The sequence below is a fragment of the Nanorana parkeri genome, unplaced genomic scaffold (genome assembly GCF_000935625.1).
Source record: "Nanorana parkeri isolate BGI_ZX_2015 unplaced genomic scaffold, ASM93562v1 scaffold227, whole genome shotgun sequence".
Lineage (NCBI taxonomy): Eukaryota > Metazoa > Chordata > Amphibia > Anura > Dicroglossidae > Nanorana > Nanorana parkeri.
In genome coordinates this window covers 1,649,017-1,668,914 of record NW_017306495.1, presented here as the reverse complement: position 1 = coordinate 1,668,914, position 19,898 = coordinate 1,649,017, and the positions used below count along the sequence as shown (strand labels likewise).

Sequence of the window (19,898 nt, the reverse complement as noted above, 5' to 3'; positions counted from 1 at the left end):
AAAGCGTTACGTATTCTTTCTGGCAGAAATAAATCCCTTCATCTGCGCTATAAAATCCAGCCTAGGTTTCCCAGAATAAAAGAGCGGCATGACGGCGTATCATTTCAGGATAATTTTTTGCCAGTCGATTTCGAAGCTCATCCTTTCGATTTTCTGGCTGTTCGGAGACCGCGGGAGGCCTCCGCATCTCCGGCTGTAGAGGGAGGATTTAACCAGTTCCATTCCAGTTCTGTTCCAGATCACGGGGTCGCGGCAGGAGGCTGGAGGCTTACACGTTAATCTCAGGTGATGCTGAGAATTCCTGGCATTCGTGCATATTTGCGCTGATTACGCTTCATGCTAATCGGTTTCCATGCTTCCTGGTGTCATGCGGCACGCTGACAACAATGATCGGTGGCAGGTCTCAGAATGAAATCGAGTGGCGTCAGTCTTTCCAGCTAGTATTGCTTCGTGGAGATTTTACTTGTAGTTGTGTTTAACAAATCATTTCTCTTTCTCTAAAGTATAGATTGGATTACAGTGAAGGGAATTAATCAAAGCTGGAGCAGATGAGATCTGGAGCAGTTGCCAATGGCAACCAATCAGCTTCTCTCTTCAGTTTGTTCAGTTAAATAGTATTAAACTTTCAATAATGAATCCAAATCAAATACATATACACTGCCCAGCAAAGTATGTGTTTACATTTTTGCCCAAACACTTACATCATCTGGTTCCAAACAGCTCCAACTCTGTCAGCAAAAGGTGAAGAATTCCAACGCTTTCTCAGCTGTTTCAGGGCAGATCGGTGACATATTCCACCGCCGAAAACATGGGCGGGATTACAGTAAAATGTGTGACCACGTGACCGGTCACACATTCCAACCCAGTCACAATCTTTGATAGAACACCAGTTCACTTTAAAGCTGCCAACATTCTGTTCATCCAATGTTAAGCCTGACATATTCCTGCCAGACAACACGGCCAAGTGCAGCTGAAGTGAGACCATAGCTTTTTTTTGTTTTTACAAATACAAGGGCAAGTGAAAAGCCTAATGTAAATATTGTTATCAGTGTGTGTCATAATGTTTTATAAACATATTAACTTATGAAATATCTGTACAAGGGGGTGGCTATGTTTGCTCATTACAAGTAAAGGCTCTGCTTTCTTTTATGTAACTTCAAGTCTTCCGCATTGAAAACAATGGGCTCTTTGCCGCTTCTAATGACACGCACTGTGTTCCTGGAAGCCTGGGACCATGTGATCATATGCCTAGGCTTAAGGTCACATGGAGGAGAGCAGGAACGGCAGTTTTGTACCTATAGCAAGAAATAATTATTTTATTTTCTAAAAAAAATTGTGATTTGGTTGTGTTGACGTGTGCCTTCTTGGCTTTATTTTGTTGCTGTATAGCTTATTGACCTTATTTCAGTCATAGGACCACTTTAAGTTATACTGCTTTGTCACTGAGCTGCTCCCAGCTGGCTGGTTGGACAGTGCTGTTTGAGTTACCATTCTGCATGCTCCTCCTGTCAGAGGTTCCCAGTTTTAGAGTGACAGCACCATCCAATGCATTATAGCAGGGCTGGCCAAATGTCGTCCCTCCAGCTTTGGTAAAATTACAAATCCCATCATGCATCTGCCTCTTAAAGTCATGCCTGTGGCTGTCAGAGTCATGCAGGGCCTTATGGGACTTGTAGTTCCGGAACTGCTGGCGGGCCAAAGTTTGGCTACCCCTGCTTTACAGCATGGCATAACATGCTTTACAAATATATATCCAGGCGGGGTGGAACTTCTTCTATAGTGACCCATGCGAGCTCTATGGGGTCAGCAACAGAGGGAGGCCCGGTCAGGAGCAGGGCTTACAATCCCCCCGGCCGGGTCTCGACATAGGCGCGCACACAGGAATTTCGCTATGGGGCCCTGTGATTTCTTGTTATGCCTGTATCCAGATATATTTTCATAATCGGTGCTGATAATTCAGTGGGGTGCAGGGCAAGAAAAACAGGCTCCCTTTAATGCAGCTTATGCATGTCTTCCATGCCGTTCAGCTCCCGGGATCAGAGGTAAAGTCTGGAGTTGCTGGACAGGACTATGGACTCCCAAGGGCAGTTCTGACATCTTGTAACTTCCAACCAAGAATTTCAGCTAAGAAATGGGCCAAACCATTGCTGCCACTGAAGAACTTTCAGTCTAATGTCTCTTTCACAGACACGCTCTAGGAAATATACATAGACACGGCGACAACAAACGATCTCACTGCAGGTAGTGCTTCTTATGAGAGTCAAACCTGGATCTCCAGTGCTGCAAGGCATTATTTCTAGCTCTAGCTCCATGATGCCCCTAGACATGGCATCATTGATTTGTGCCAGGTCAGGTCAAATTATATATGGGTAGCAGAAGATACGGGTTACATTTTTTTAGGCCATTGGCCATCATTTATTTATAGATTAGACTTGTGCTACTACTCACCTCAATAAACATTGACATGAACAATCGGGTGATGTAGCAATTCACTTCAACGCAAGACCATTGGTTAAACAATTGTTTAGGAGGGCAACAGTACCCACACATCTGACTATCAACTAGGGCCTAGACTAGACTAGCTTAAACTTAAAGTCAATGTCTGGTGCTACCTCAGTTTACTACATAAGGTTTGCCCATGCTAATATCTCATTCAGAATGTTTGTTCCCTGACTATCATGGTGACCCCTTTTGCTTCAATGAGAACATTGAGGTATAAGAAATGTAAGAAACCAGTATGTAATCCTTAGAGCGGCATTTAGACTTTATGCTGCCATAGGCATCTAGACCCCCAAATGATAACACCCATTTATAAAGCTCTGCCCTTTGTGTCATGTAATTGTTTTGGTAAAAAGTAATGCTGGAATGAGCAATTGAAGGCATCAAGGGGTCTGCTTTATATGCAAAGCTACGTTTCAGCTCTACAAACCACTAAACAGGAGGAAGGAGAAATGGTTTCAAGAACTTTAAAGGGTCTTCTGACTCCTTTAAAAAACCCCTGCATTCACTTCCCTCTCTATGGTTTTCTTGCTGAATTTAGCCACAAATGTCCAAACATAGCCACTAGACACCACTAAGGAAAAAGGTATCATAATATATATGTTTAGAGCAGTGGAGGTTTACAAACATTGAGCAGCTCTACCCTCTTGTCTCCAATGCCGCTGCTTGAATCTCGGTGCCTGCCAAAACCTCCGCCAAAACCTAGGCAATAGGTAAAAAACCGGCACTCGCAAGGGGATCCATCCATCCAGTACTTTATTTGCAAAAAGTCATAACAACAGCAAACAAACAAATGCTTACATTTTTCCCCCCCCCCCCCAAACTGGGCCTTAATCATAGCATTAATTTAGAGCAGTGGTGGTCAACATCCTTGATGTAGGGTGCCTCAAGTGTGGCCCCTGACATCCCTACAAGGCCCCAGGTAATTCTCAATGTTTGTAATGCTAGAGTAAATGGTATGAGAACCCTGGCATGCAAACATGCTGCAGACAAGAACTGGGTTCATTCATCAGGCTTCTTTCAGAGACAGGAGGCACATTAAAAGAGACTGCTAGAGTCACTACTGTTACAGTCCCCATAGAAATGAGTGCGCCATACAGTCCCCTGAAACAGTTTATGGTACCACAACTGATATACCTCTCAGCAAGCTCTGTTTTAAAAGGGATTCATTCATCATTGACCACCAATGTACCCTAAACTTCATTCACCATCGCTGTAAGGGGGCATTAAACTAATTGACAGTGTAAGGGGGCAACCAGTGTTCTGTGGAACCCATAGGGTTCCTCCAGAAGTTGTTAGAACAATGAGCAATGGGAGCTAGGGGTTTCTTGGATGAACAGTGAGCATTGTTCAATGAGCCTTGCGCAATGGAGTTCTTCTTCCAATGACCACCAATGTGAGAGAGCTTTACACTAACCGCCAGTCTGAGGGGGCACTTTTCCAATGACCACCAATCTAAAGGGGCGCTATACTGACCACCAATGTGAGAGGGTACTTTTCCAATGACCACCAATTTGAGGGGGCACTACACTGACCACCAATGTGAGGGGGCACTTTTCCACTGACCAGTAACATACAATTTTTATGGGAGAATTTATTTTCTGGCCATTATTATTATTATTATTATTATTTGTTTTAATACTCTACACTTTCCCCATTCTTTCATTAAAGGGGTTCTAAACCCTCCAGGTTTTTTTTGCATATATCTACTGCTAGCAAGCAGTAGATATATGCAAACAGTAAAAAAAAAACGCTTTAACAGCAGTTTAAACTTACCCCGTCTTCGCCGCATGCTCCCCTCCGAGAATCCGAAAGTGCTTGGGCGGTCGCAAAGCATCTTGGGGCGGGCGCATGCGCAGTTCGGATTTTTGGCCGGGAGACGAGCAGAGGCGCAAGGTAAGTCTATGAACGTGTGCACCCGCATGCAGACACCGCTGGATCGGAAGTGCCTGCAGTGCAAGGACAGAGGAGTCAGCGCTGGATCGGGGAGCCGCCGCACCGCTGGAGGGACAGTTGAAAACATCAGGAAAGTAGAAGATCAGATTAAGAAACATCATTTAAGGTAAGTGCTGACATTAACATTGGGGGAGGGAAAACATTTTTTGCCTTTTAATGTAACTTTAATTTTCATATTCACAACTTACTGTACAGTTCACGCTAATATCCCATGAGGTGTATATATGGTAATTACTGTCAGGGGTTCCCTGACACCTAAAAATAATTTCACGGGTTCCTTCGTGCTAAACAGGTTGAGAAAGACCGCTCTAAGCTGTGAGGTTCTACCATGCAGAACATTGCAGTGCCGGAGATATCTGTGTTATGTTCTATAACTCCGAATATCATCATATAATATCAGAAGTACATTTTACACACTACCTGAGCCAGTTTGTTTTGTACTTTGTATATTTATTTGCTGCCTTCCATCCTCTGCTGTTCTAATATTGAGCATTGCAGGAAGTCACATCACCGCTTGGTCTCTGTCTTTCCTGCTTTGGTTTCAGTTGACGTATCTGGCTGTGTAAACCGCACAGGAAGCTGCCCAAAGCTGAATGATCAGAGATGAAACCCCTGTGTTCTCAATTAGCTCATGCCGTTGTGATGAAAATCAGCACCTATTATTTTGTATTGTGAAGTGTTTCATTAACGAGAACTCAGATAAGATTTTTTTAAACTTAAAAGTAGTATTAAACTCTTAATCTCTTATTCAATAATGAATCCAGATCAAACAAATATACATTACCCTGCAAAGTGTTTCTTTACGTTTGCCCAAACACTTACGGCCGTCATGTTTCCAAACAGCTCCAACTCTCTCAGGTCAGATTCCCTGAACATACTGTGCAGTACACTATCACAAGGGACACCACAATCTCCAGCAGCCAGACCACCTACTAGTTTGGATAAAGGAAGAAGAAGGGGGATCACAAGGGAGATCTCAGTCACCAGCAGCCGTCCATCTACTAGCTTGGATTAAATGAGAAGGGAGATTACAAGGGAGAGCTCAGTCTCCAGTAACTGTCCATCTACTAGCTTGGATAAAGGAGGAAGGAGAAGGGGGATCACAAGGGAGAGCTCAGTCTCCAGCAGCTGTCCATCTACTAGCTTGGATAAAGGAGGAAGAAGAAGGGGGATCACAAGGGAGAGCTCAGTCTCCAGCAGCTGTCCATCTACTAGCTTGGATTAAAGGAGGAAGGAGAAGGGGGATCACAAGGGAGAGCTCAGTCTCCAGCAGCCGTCCATCTACTAGCTTGGATTAAAGGAGGAAAGAGAAGGGGGATCACAAGGGAGAGCACAGTCTCCAGCAGCTGTCCATCTACTAGTTGGAGAAGGGAGGAAGGAGAAGGGGGGACACAAGGGAGAGCTCAGTCTCCAGCAGCCATCCATCTACTAGCTTGGAGAAGGGAGGAAGGAGGATCAGAAGGGGAAGAGCACCATATGTAGCAGTTGTTCACCTACTAGCTTGGAGGAAGGAGAAGAAGGGAGCAGAGCGGAGGAAAGTGTCTTGCCTTGCCATGCCAGTGTGTTTGTGGAGACACATACAGCTTACTAGCACACACAAGGGTGGGTCCATAGGGAGACATTAGAGTGGCTCCCTGCAAGGAAAAGGAGCCACCCTAAAGCAGGATATCAGAGCCATTGCTCAAACGACCAGCTGTTTCTGCAGGAAACTAAAACTTTTAAACATCAAGAGACAGCATCCAATGTAAGTAATTTAATCAGCATTTCAAATAGTCTGAGAACATTTTGAGTTAAATATCACTTTAAAATGCCACCCCACACTGGGAATAGAAACATTTCTGGGAAGCCTTCTATTGCCATCATAGCCCAGGTTTAGAAGTTTGATTTTTTTTTTTTTTTCATTTGGCCCTGTGAATAGGACAAGCTGCCCTCGGAGTCACTCCATTGGGAGAATACCCAGGGCTGAGGAATCTTCTTGTCCCCATGTAACACAGGGCCAATCACCAAGCGCCAGTGCTGTCACATGTAATAAGATGCTACTTCTCTATACTTGCTCTGTTGCTGCTCTATGACTGTCTGGCCGGTGAGATGGCTGGAGGTGGAGAGAAGAAACCACTATATTCTTTAAATGTAACTCATATCACCCGCCTGGCTTTGCTATAGCTGTGTAATTCCCAATACTGGATGGAGAGAAATACAAATCCTTTGGCAGAAAAAAAAGCTCTTTTATATGCATTTCATGTTTGTATTTAGCTGATTGCATGTACTTTAGCTTTAACGTTTTCTTTACAGCTTAAGCTTTCTTAACGATCTCACTATATGCTTCGTTCAACAGATATGTCAAGGTGTCCTGCACTTGCTCAGAAGGAGACATTTTCGCTGCCCTGACAGTAGGAAATGGCCACAAAGCCAATGGATCTACTGACAGAACTTCAGCTCTTGGAGAAAGCATCCACTCTAGAGAGACTGCGTGCAGCAAAGAAACGGAGAGAACAGCAGTTGAAGAGGTGGGCACAAAATGAGAGGGAGGAAGAAAACAGAAGGCGACGGCAGCAGAAAGCCAGAAGGAAGACACCCACCAGGAGCAAAAGAGTTTCCTTTCCTTCACGAGTTACTCTCCATGAGGCCTGCCTGAGGAATGACCCAGAGGAAGGTGAACACAGTAACATGGGATAATAGATGAATAAGATATAAGGCAAAACTGGGGTTCGTTTATCAAAATGTCTTATGGATAAACTGTTAACATTTCCACACATGAACCAATCTGGTTAAAGCCTGCACTTCACAGGCTTTTTATATTTCCTGATCCAGGCTTTCTCCCTACCTCCCCAATGCAGCAACCCAGTCTGTCTAAGCTCCAGAATTGGTTGATGTTGGAGCTTTGGCAGAAGGATGATCTTGAACCCTTCACATGGCAGTGTTCAAGTCTGGATGGCTGCTCAGGCCTGAGCGCTATCACGTGGGGGAGGCCATCACACCCAGAAGCCCCTTTTCTTTAGCAAGGGCTCTGGTGGCAGGAAGGGGTTTGGAGGGTTATCTATCTGCTGACACTGTCACTTTGCACTGAGTTGATATTGTTGGAAATTCAGAGCTGTTCTGGGTCCTTTGCACACTTTATGTGTTATCTCAAAGAGCCTAATTAGCGCTCCCAGTTCTTATCTTGGCCTACAGAATAATTATTCTTTACGTTCTGGAGATGAGGAAAGGGGAAGGGATTTGGTAGTTTAGTAAATGACAGGGAGTCCACAAAATCTTGTGGGGTGTCAGCCACCAAGTGTATTTTGGCAGATCCACAGTTTTGTTTCTTTAGAGGGATAAACATACGGAAATTTGCATATATTAATTTTTTTTCTATTTTGCTCTGATATACACTTTGATGACCACTAGGGAGGGCTGGGAAATGGTTGAGGTAAAGCCAAGTTCAACTTATACAGGAAATTGTGAGATTTACATATAGCTTTGGCTGCTTATATCTGTGGATTTTGCTGATTATTGATTTATGGTTTTTCATGATGTACGATGCACTCAGGTTTATGAAAATGTTGCTTTAACTGAGCCAAACCTGATTGGCACAACATCCTAACTTAGTCACCTGTACGTGCTGTGAATGATGAAGTAGAGCTATGCTTGAACCCTAAAGCTTTACCTGTAGGAATACGAGCAAAACGGAGACACGTAATAAATAGTTTGATAACAGGTGGAGTTGAGTTGTGTCAAGATCAGTGTGTGTGTGATGAAGTTGAAGTACACTTTGATCAGTGGTAAGCTTGACAAGATGGAGTCGGTTCTTCGAGCTATAAAATTCTGTAGGGATTACATTTGCAAGTGATGTGGCTGAGCTATGTACAGTTCAGCGCTATAAATGATGAAGCTGCGATGTGCTTGGGTACTAGTGAGTTTGATGTGTGTAGGAATCAGTAGTCTGATTCATCACTGCCTTTGGTGGCATCACAGTGGGGTGTTTGATGCAATATGTTGAGTACACAGGTGCCCTTGCCATCATAAATGACCCTGTTATGAACTGAGCTGCAGCAGATTGAGATATTTCATTTGAAACCGAGCTACTTTAATGCTGGAATGCAACTAACATTTTCTAAGGATGAGATTTTTCCTTGAGCTTGTGAGATGCTGTAGGTCTGAATGGAAGATGACTTCATTGCAGGTGTTACATAATGAGATAGAAGCATACAGTATTTATTATAATGAGCTCCGATACAGTATTCTTATGCTTGCACTTATTTGCATTTGCTGGCATGCGTTTAATCTCTCCAGGCCGATAAAGCTTAGCACCACTGGGTGTAGAGGAGAGATGCAGGAACAAGGAATATGGATTTTTCGGCTAACATGCTTAACTGCAGGGCAACCAATGTGTAGAGCATGTATATGGCAGGGGAGAACTGTGAACCTTCAGGGGAGGATAGATTTCCGGTTGGGCTAAAAAAAAGTGTACCATGCCAAGTGGTTGGTGGTTAGGGGACATGGTGAAAGGTGGGTGTTCCTGTTCACATCTTCCAACACCAGCTTCCTCTTCTGCTCTCCCAGCATTCAGTTATATGACATCAAAGAGCCTCAAAGGAAGTGCTGGAGGACTTCTCTTTGCTCAATGCTGTGATCACAGGTCTGAATGGGGAGCAGGTTGCTATGTAATGCCCAGCATGAGCCAGTGACTGTAGGTCCTGCTCCAACTAATGTCTGAATTAAGAAGTCTCCCCAATTAGGGCCACCAGCCCACCGTACCTTATTAGTACTGGCCCGGGGTGCAAATTCCCCCAGCCCAGTCCTCTCCTCACACATGGTACAGTTGAGTAGGATCAAGCATGGCTGGTTTCCAAAGAGATTAATGACAAACCATTGACAAAATTTTCATTTTCTCTATCTGAAACTGGCATATGTTGTACAAATAGAAATGAGGTCCTATAAAAAAATGTTAGGGATGCTCAGTTTGATTGAGGTTCCTCTATGTAATGTCACAAAGGGTCAACATCCTATTCAGCCATATTGAACATCAGAAGGAACACTCCCACTGCATACATTTCTTAGTAGACTGGACTCTATTCAGTGAAATACAATATCTCTCTTTTTCATATGTGACTTACTGACACTTTAAGGTGGCTCCTTTTAAGGAACTTGTAGTAGTTTTATACTGCCAGGTTTTTACATAAAAGAGCTTACTGTATGACCTGCCAACACAATGACCTGATTTTGCTGCGATCAGTCTGCTCTGGTCATGGGCGGGCACCTGTAATGTTAGGTATATCCATCAGAGGAAAACCTGGCCAGTCACTAGCCAAGCCACCTCATTTATACCTGATGTAACTAACTATCAGTCCCTGCCATTGGTCAGAGCAGATGGACAATAGGAAGAACATAGGAAGAATATGGCTTTGCCCTGGCTTAACCAGCCAGTAGCCCCAGACTTAAGGGTAACTATGCTGTAAGCTTTTTTATGTTTATTTAAACCACTGAAAGTCAACCACGAGTGGGCTTATCACTATCAGCTAAGACTCAACAAAAACAGGGTACTCCTAATGAGGGAACCCAGAGTTGAAGATCCATGTCTTATGAGAGTGCCAAACCAAAGGTCCAGGAGTCTAAATCTTTTAACATTGGTATTGGTTCATAACAAGAAAACATATAACAGACGGTGGGGGGAATTTATCAAAGCAATTGTGACAGGTTTAGGCTTTTTTTTAAATCTGCAAATCTGTTTAGCTTGCTCCTTTTAACATGTGTGCCTGTTTTGACCAGAGCTTGCGCAATTTTCCTGAGTGCGCATGTTTTACACGTGTTTTGTTTCGCAACTGTTTACATCTGCACTTGTCCTGCACTTGTCCTGCACTTGTCCTGCACTTGTCCTGCAACTGTCCGAAACCCGGCGCATCAGCTTACAAAACAATTGCAACTTAAGAAGTCCCCATGACCACTTCTTCAAGACAGTTAGGGCTTGTTCACACCAAATGCATACCAGATCTGCATGAGTTTCTGCACATGCAGTGCAGTGTGTTTTGACACTTTCCGGGTCGTTTTTTTTTCTTTTAGCCTAAAATGAGCTTTCAGCGCCTTTGCATGCATTTTTGATGCGTTTGCATGCGTTTTGATGCATTCCAGAGCACAAAAAATAGGGCATGCTGCAGTTTTTCCACATGCTCTGGAACTGAATACTCTGGTGTGAACTAGAGCCCTAAATACCATTGGAATACATTGGATGCCGTTTTAATGCGTTCTGTAACTGATCTACTCTGCATTTGCTCCTCACTTGGTGTGAACTAGCTGTTAAGCTTTTTGCCTGGAGTTACGAGTCTTCTTTCCTGGAGTCTATTTAATCTCATTTATGAACAACATTGAACTAGCAACATAAATCTGGCGCACAGTGCGTCAAATATATTCCATGCAAGTTCAAACGCTTGCAATTGCTATGATAAATTCCCCCCAATGTGTTTTGGGGGCTTAATGGTTCACCTCTCTTGGTCAGTGCTTCAGGTATTGTAAATTGGAGGACTACAGTCACCAGAATACATTCTTTGTAGGTTGAATGTTAAAGTATGCCCAGGATCAGTGTATCAACAAAACGTTGGCTGTTTATGTTTCGTTCTTATGAACAATTACCAACAGTAAAAGATTTTGTACTCCTAGACCTTTGGTTTGGCACTCTCATTAAACTTTGCATACAAGTTTTTTATAGATGTCAGTGTCACCAGTACAGAAACTGATAGAAAATCAAAAATTGACAGTCGTTACCCAAACAGGAGGTGTAGGAAATTTTCTAGTGCAGACACGTGTTCCAGTGACAACTGTTTAAGAAGGGATTTCCACTCTCACTATGAATACCTCCTATTGTGTCTTCAGACTTTTTTTTCTGATGATACTAAGGTGTGTAATAGCGTTGAATTCCTGGAGGTGTTTGTTACATGCAACATGTTTTAGCATTGCTCAAATAGTTCAAAACAGTGGGAAGTATAGTATATTGTTTCTAAATGCAAAATAATGCACTTAGGAAAAAATAATCGTCTCAGAGTACAATATTGGGGGTGCCGTGTTGGCTTTAACTACTAAAGGAAATTTTTTTTTTTAGATAATTGCAAAAGTGCAAAGAGTGTGGACTGGCAGTGATGAAAGTGAATCAATTTCTGGGGTGCATCACCAGCAGGAAGGAGGTACTGATTCCCCTATATAGATCTTTAGTTATCCCTAGAGGAATCAACAGGTCCTGATTCCCCTATATAGATCTTTAGTTATCACTAGAGGGGCCACCCGCATGAGGAAGGAGGTCCTGATTCCCCTATATAGATCTTTATTTATCACAAGAGGGATTACCGGTCAGGAGGAAAGAGGTCCCGATTTCCCTATATAGATCTTTAGTTTTCACTAGAGGGATAACCGTCAGGAGGTCCTGATTCCCCTGTATAGATCTTTAGTTATCACTAGAGGGATCGCTGTCAGGAGGAAGGAAGTCCTGATTCCACTATATAGCTCTTTATTTAGACCTCATTTAGAATACTTTCTCCACTTTTAAAGACCTTATTTATACAACAATATTGATAATATGGAGTCCAGAAATAGGCAACAAAAATGGTGCATGCACTAAAGGGATAAAACATGTCAGGAGAGAGTGCAGGAACTTAAACCCTATCTCAAGGGGGAAAAAAAACTCCCCTTGCAGTGGGGATGCTCCCGTACTGCAAGGATAAATGCTCATTTAGGTCTAGGGTATCTGGGTATCTGACTCTTACCTAATCCCTGCTCCCACAGGCTCCCTTCAGGCTCAATGACTGGCGCCCGCAGCCTCCCCCTCATGCTCCAGCGGTTAGAGGCCTGCTGATGTCATCACGTCTAATGCAAGACCCATAGTCTTGCATTATATGTGAAGACACTGAGGGACAGTCCACAAGCCAGAGTGTAGGGAGACAAGGAGAGTGCCGGCCACTGGGGAGCGAGAATCAGGTAAGAAAAACTGCTTTACCCAGGTACCCTAGACCTAAACAATCAGTTAACCCTTACATTGCAGGGGTAGCTTTACTGTGTCAGGGCAAAATTACAAAAATAAATAACATATGCAGTTTATGCACATTTCCTCATGTTTTATCTCTTTGAAGACCCTTCATGTACAGAAGGAACACCTGTTGATCTGCCAGAAATGCATTCAGCTTCTAAGTCCTGTTGTGAGATGACAACAAACATTATTTTTAGGAACTTAGTGTTGTCAGCCCTGCCCAGTTTTCTCTTGGCAAATTAGCAGACCCACCTCCTCTCCCATCTCCACAACATAAAGGCTAACCATTCTGTGTTCCCAAGATAAGAACTGCAAAGGCTAATTACTCTCTTTGAGATAACACAGAAAGTGAGCTCTGGACACAGGAAAGCTCTGATTCTCTGATTTCTTTGTACTTATCAAACAGATATAACCAAACACTTTGAATTATGTATTTAACATACCAAAGGGGAGCAAATAAGAGAATAAGTTGATTGTTAGGGTTTAATTACAATTTATTATGCACAGCCTTGAAGAAAGAAAGGAAAGGGGCGGGGAGAAACCTTTAAGTGCAATAAGAAACCTTTAAGTCTATTAGGGTGTGAATAAGGTTCAAGCAGGCACTATGTTCAATTTGATGATAAGATCAAGAGTATGGGGGCCTCAAACTAGCAGGAGGAAAAATGATTCAATACTAACCATATAATGTATTATTTTACCGAAACAGTAGTGAATGCTTGGAACTGACTTCCCGCAGAGCAGTCAACGTAAAGTCAATTTTATCATGCTTTGGTTAAAAATAGGTCTATATACAAAAAGGTTAAAAAATACAACTTTAAAAAAGGAAGGGGGGCAGACTTGATGGACTTCTTGATCTTCTATGTCATCACTCTTCTTTAGATATAGTTTAACAATCCAACCTCTGCTGACAAAAGGTTCTGTCATTGGACTGTTGCACGATGGGACTTTGGTTTAGCTCTAGGAATGGGATTGGGTGGCATGACTTAGCTCCAAGTCGGGCAAAGACCCTCTGTATAGCATGTGCCCAGAATCCATGACCATCCCGGGTGCACAGGGATAAAAAAAAAAAAAAAAAACATTCACATCCTACAATTTTCCAGTCTGGTTGCTTTGAACAAATTAATGATAGGTTCTCTTTAGCTACAAAATGTTGGCGAATTTTAATTTACACTGTTCTTGAGAAGAGCGGTAATAATTATTGCTGTATTGATCATGTGACATATATCACAAAGGAGAGCTGACCACAGGCGTTTGGTTAGCTTACATTTCCAAGAATTGCTAGGCTCCAGTGACGTATAGGCTCCTATATCTATACAGCCTGCCAAGTCCAGTGAGAATAGGCATGTTATTGACATATGTTCATGGCCTAATTGCTGGATTAATAGACTTTTAATGGACCATAAAGTCCAGCGTGATGTTGTCAAAGCTGCAGTGTGACAAAGGTGATTGGGTGGGTCACTCAGGTATGTAACGTTATGGCACCAGTGTGAGAAGGAGAGGGTTAAAGAAGCACAAGGACACCTGTCTATTTCTAGACCAATAAACCTTAGTGAACACATTATGCAGGCTTGTTAGGAACTGGAGCAAGCGGGTTTGAGAGAGTTGAGTACCAGATCTCTATTTAATAGAAAGAGAGGGTCTGGCCCCAACTATGTTACCTGTATGAAAAAGGGCATGCCTTCTCCGTATCTTTATCTCATATTTCACTGGTTATAAAACTTCTGAGTAATGATCTTGTAATTATGGGTTAGGATGCTGTCCTGATTTTATCTCGCACCAGTTGAACGGAAATGTCTTCTCTATACAAGATGTGTGGTCAAGATAAAGTGGCCAATAAAAGACCAATAGACACATTCTTGTTTACATTAAGCTACCTAACTCAATAAGGGTCTCGGTTTAGGACAGACATTTCACAAATGATGGGACTATCGTACAGTCAGAGCCCCTGCTGCAGGGAAGCTTAAAGCCCCCTCTATTGCCCCACAGTTACACTTATCATTCAGTATTTTAGCCCTGCGTGGAAGATACATGCGTGGTAATGACCAGGGTGGGTTCCTATGCATCTTCTGTGATTTTCTTGTTTAGCCCTGCAGGATCACCTGGCTGCACAAATGTGGCATACTCTCATCTGAGCCCCACTGGAGATGGAACAGTAGTTGTACAGACAGAGAGGGGCACGAGTGCCTGTGGCTGGTATGACTGCTGGACACACTGGATAGGCTGATGCTGACAACAGGATGCCAGAGGCAGATGGTGGTCGATGGCAGATCAGGCGACACTTGTGTGAGGAGCTGAAGAGTAGTCAGGAACAAGCCAGATCAGTAACGTGCGGTCAGCGTGGTAGATAAGCAGGAGACAGAAGCGAAGTCAAGAGCAGGCCGGGTCATAAACTTGCGAGCAGGATGGTACCAGATCGGGAAGCAGAATAATGGTCAGGGACGAGCTGAGGTCACAAGGCAGGCAGCAAGCAGGCAGAGTCAGGAATCAAGCTGGGTCAAAAGGATATCCGGAACGGAATCACGGATGCAGAGTACAGCTGAAGATCTCTCAGCAAGTTGCCGATGCAGGACCCATCTTTAAATAACCCGCCTGGCGCCAAAGACAGGCGTGTGCCCACTATTTGCGCGTGCACGTTGTTGCGCGCGCCCGTAAGCATCGTTTTTGCGCATTACTGGCACCGTAGCGCCGAATACGCGCATGCGCATAAGCTGTATTATGGCTGCTGATTGATGTACCCTGACACAAATGCAGAAGGGGAATTGGGTTTAGAGGGTGGCTAACACACAAAGAGGTAGAGGGCTATACCAGATTCTCTCTATGAGCACCACACAACAGGTGCAGCAGATGGGTACCACATGTCCAGGGGTCACAATATTAGTGTGCCCAGCCTAAATGCTTTGCTCCACTGTCAATTGTCAAGACTGTTACTAGGCCTGAGGCTAGGTTCACACCTAAGCGACTGAGCTGGTGAGCTGTTTTCGTGCGGTTGTCGCACGTTTCTGTTCGCACGATAAATATAATGAGAATCTTCGTGTTGAGTGTTGTTCCAGTTTGGGAAATTACACCCAGCATTCAAGTCCTGATGAAGAGGGATTTTTGAGCCCGTGAAATGTGTTGACTATTGTCTTCTGACTTTTTATTCAGGATTAATAAATCTTTACAGGATTCATCATAAATTGTACAGTCCACTTTAGGTTTACCAAAACCATGCAGCGTGAGGTTTGTAAAGGTTTTTATTCGTTTTGTACGCAATCAAGCAGGCCCTTGCACCACATAGTGGATTGCACAATCAAATTGTGTTGTATATGGTCAGCTTTAATTAATAGTAGCACTTATATCAGGCTTTACCCCATGTCCTTCACTCAAACTACACAAATAGCATTACACTAATCAACTTTTCTGGACTGCAAATGTTACAGCCTCGCTTAAAAAAATAGAACGGGGTAGGCAACCTCTGCACTCCAGCTCTGTTGATACTACAAATCTCATTATGGCTCTAGGAGTCATGTTTGTGGCTGTCATGGTTTTACAGTTCCTCATGGTATTTCCACAACAACTGGCATGCCAAGTAGAGATTTTGTCTGAACGTGGAAGGAGGCTGTCCATGCCCAATCATCTGTGGCCAGGGCATGTTGATCTAATATGGCCATATGGCAAGATAAAGTCAATGATGTGGGGCTGGAAATGCCCCAGCCTTAGCTGATTGGGCCGGCATGGACAGGTTCCTTCCAAAGTTTGGACTGAACACAAGCTTATCCCTAGTGCCTTTCACTGAAATAGAGTATATATCCAGCCAAAACCTTCATTTTTTTATTTTAAATAGAGAGTGGAAAGGTTATAATCCCTGTTGCGTTATGCTGCTATCCAGGACTCCATTAGGGAGATGTTCCCTCACTTCCTGTTATGCTAACAAAAGGTTAACAAGAAGGAGTGAGAGAAAATCTGTAACAAGGACACGGATAGCAAAAAAAGCTGAAAGGCGGTTCTAGCCTTCCCCTATTAAACTAGAAAAAAATGATTTTAATTCTCTGTTGCTGTTAGAGATTTCCCCTCACTTCCTGTCTAGTAAAACCATTGTCAGCAAAACCAGAAGTGAGGGGAAATCTGACTAATAGAGTCCCAGAGAGCAGTAAGGCCCAAAAATTGATTCTAACACTTCCCCACTCTATTGAAAGAAAATTAGAGTGTATGTTTAAAGGAAATTTGTGTTTATTGGATATTAGGTGCTAACCAAACCAATTTGCAGAACAATTCATCTCCAGCATCACCAGTAGTTATAGGTAGGGTGAATGTAGCAGTGTGTAGGAACAGGAAAAGCATATTGCTTAGCAATATTAATTATTTTTTCCAATTTTTATAAGCTTTAAGACAAAGTGTGCATTGTACTAATGGCAAACATAGCAAACAGAGTTTTTGGGCTGCATATCCCCTCCGGTACCTAGGCACACCCTACACATCTCCCATACATTTATTTACCCTGATCATGGTGCCAAGCCAAACACAGTATCTGACTCCACATGCAAGCATCATTTACTGAATTAAAATATAGCTAAAGGCAAAACTTTTATATAATTTTGGATATTAGAGGGTAGGGTTAAAACCACTGTCAGTTTTTAGTCTCATTTGTGTCTCATTAGGGAGATGTGCCTTCACTTCTTGTACTGTAGACTCAACAGGAAGTGTGAGAATAGCTTTTCAATGTGGGAGATATCATCGCTTAGAGAGTTGTCATGGGAACAAATGTTCCCAATGGAAGATCTCTCTCTTCCTGTTCTGGTGGCAACCAGATGTACCCTCACTTTCATTCCCGGTGACACTGGTGATCAGGACAATTAGAGTAAATCTCCCCAGTGGGACATAGACAACAAGTGAAACCTAAACCAGGTGTAGGTGAGGCACTGGACACAAATTTTCAAAAGGTGGACAAAGTCATACCGTAGTGATGGCTACCGTATCGTAGTAATGACTTGGACTTGGCAGCTCCTCACAAAACAGGGGTCCGCCAGGGGGAGGGACGTCACCCAAAGTGAGGAATTCACATGTAGTCAGGTCAATAAGAGTGCTAAACAAAAGTCTTGTGTGTCTAGTGCCTTTTAATCATTCATCTAACAGCAAATGAACCAAAGCATATCCAACACGTTTTGGGGACCCAGACATCCCCCTTCACCAGGAATAGTGGAATTTAAGTGGACTGAGAGAAGCTTTTGAGCAGATGAACCCATCTGTTGGCTCCAGCACTGGGTTCTCCCAAAATATCTTCCAATCACAGAGCAGTCTGCTCAAAAGCCACTGAAATCTCACTATTTCACTCAGCCCTGATAAAGGGGGATGTTTTGGCCACCAAAAGGCTTTGACTGTTCTTTGGTTTTCTTGCTGTCATTTGATGAATGATTAAAGATTTTGGACTCACAAGACGTTTATTTTCCACTCTAATTAAAAGAGTTGTAAAGCCCCAGCATATACTTTCCAGTTATAGCATCTGCATTGTAATCGGAATACATACTAGAGTTGTTTTTGATAATGCAATCAAAGCTTACTTGAAAAAAATCCCTTTTATGTAGTGAGTGCTGCCTTCTGTCTGCCCATCACTTTCATCAACTTCCTGGATTCCCAGCGTGCTTTGCATCACTTTCCCTGCAGCAATCTCAATTTCTTAAGACTACTATCCCATCATGCATTGCTTACAGCTAGCAATGTTAATGTTACATTGTTCAGATGTTGAGTTGTAGTTCAGATGTTAGGCTCTAAAAGTGGTGGCATCAGAAAGTGCATATTCACAGGGCTGAGTGAAATGGTGTCAGTGCATTGAGGAAGTACATCCTATGGGCTTCTTCAATCAGTAAGTTTACAAACTTCTAGATGGATATGGTTATTAGGAGTGGGATAGAACTTATGTAAATGTAATATAGAAATACAGATTTAGTTTTAGTTTTTGACCATAGACATCCTTTAAAAATAAAAACAAACTGACACAGGTTCTAACCTTTATCCAAATCTAAATAAAAGTCCATGTCCTCTTATGTTGGTTGGCTATAGACTCTGGGAGTGTATGGCGTAGTTGTCTTTGTGCCGAGCATTCCCTCTCATGTGAATCTCTTTTCTAGATGCTTGTTTTGATTTACTGACTCAGGGGTATTAAAGCCATTGGATCAGTATGGCAGTCACGAAAATGGCATTTTCAGAATGGTACGTCAGCAGCGGCACACTACATTTTTCACTTATGACAGGCCTCCTTTAGGATAAAGTATGTCTAAACCCAAGAACAAAAAATGTAATATATTCCAGCTTACCAGTCCTTAGATTTAGTGGCTGCATTAGTTTTTTTCCTTTATTTCAACCTGATGATCCTGCCAGTAACACACTTCCTATCCTAGAATGACACCGCTCATTCACTGTAATGTATCTATGGAGCCGCAGCATTGTCACCCTAGGACCAGTTACAAAACACCTTCTCTTTGACTTTTCTCCATAACACGGGGGAGATGCTCTATAGTCCACAGGAAGAACTGGGAGCAATGCAGTTTTTTCAAGAGGAACTCCAGGATTTTCAAAAGTTAACCCTTGCAGTGGGGCTATCCCCGCACTGCAAGCGTTAACTGCTCGTTCTGGTTCTGCTTTAACAGTCAGCAGAGGCAGATAGCGCACAAAATTTCTGGCAGGATCAAAGGGTATTTTGTATACATCTATATCAAAACACTTTTAATGGTATATTTAACAGACCAAAGGGGAGCTAATAAGAGAAGTTCTTTTTTAGGGTTTACATAGACTGACAATCAAGTTCAGGTTTGTTTTATATATAATGACATAATAAGTGACATTGAGTTCAGATGAGGGCTGGATCTCAGCTGCTTTGTGATAGGAACTAAGCACACAGGGCAATCTGCCACCCTAACGTAGCCAGATCCACTGCGTATTTAATTAACACCATGCTCTGCAAACAGTGAAGGTCTATGTAATTACATTGCCAGGATGGTAGTGAGAACAGACCACAGAGTAAGGAGTGAAAACTTTGCAGTAATCATTGTCAATGGATATTTAGGTAAAGTGTAGCTCACCTTCTTCTCCTCTCCTCTTGTGTCAGATGCAAAAAGCCATCTTATTCAGAAGCCTTTGTGCTTCCTTTAGCGGAGTTGATCTTACAGAGAACCTGTATATTGCCCATTCAGGACAAAGTATAGGCTTGCTTTAAGGCTTGGTTCACATATCGGCGATCCCCGGACGCATGTCAAAAGATCGAGAGAGACTTCGCGATCGTGAAAAAGATACATGTAGAAACTAATGGCACCACCAGCGCAATCGGCGGTAGTGTGTGATCCTGTGACCGTGCTGCCATCTGTGCGGTTTTGTTCACAATTGCGGCGCGGTCACAGATTGCCCTAGTGTGAACCTAGCCTTAGACTCTTAAAGCCACTCCAGCAGTGAAACAGGGATTGCGGGAGGGGGGGGGGGGGGG

General features: G+C 43.0%; 1 protein-coding gene across 1 annotated transcript in view; it reads left to right on the top strand.

Moving 5' to 3' along the window:
* The window catches only part of PPP1R16B (protein phosphatase 1 regulatory subunit 16B), a 48,235-nt gene that overhangs the window by 3,394 nt on the left and 24,943 nt on the right, over positions 1-19,898 (top strand). Inside the window, exon 2 of the mRNA XM_018556178.1 lies at positions 6,791-7,108. Within this exon, the coding sequence (XP_018411680.1) occupies positions 6,853-7,108 (256 nt within the window). The 5' untranslated portion in view covers positions 6,791-6,852. The remainder of the gene's footprint in view (positions 1-6,790; positions 7,109-19,898) is intronic.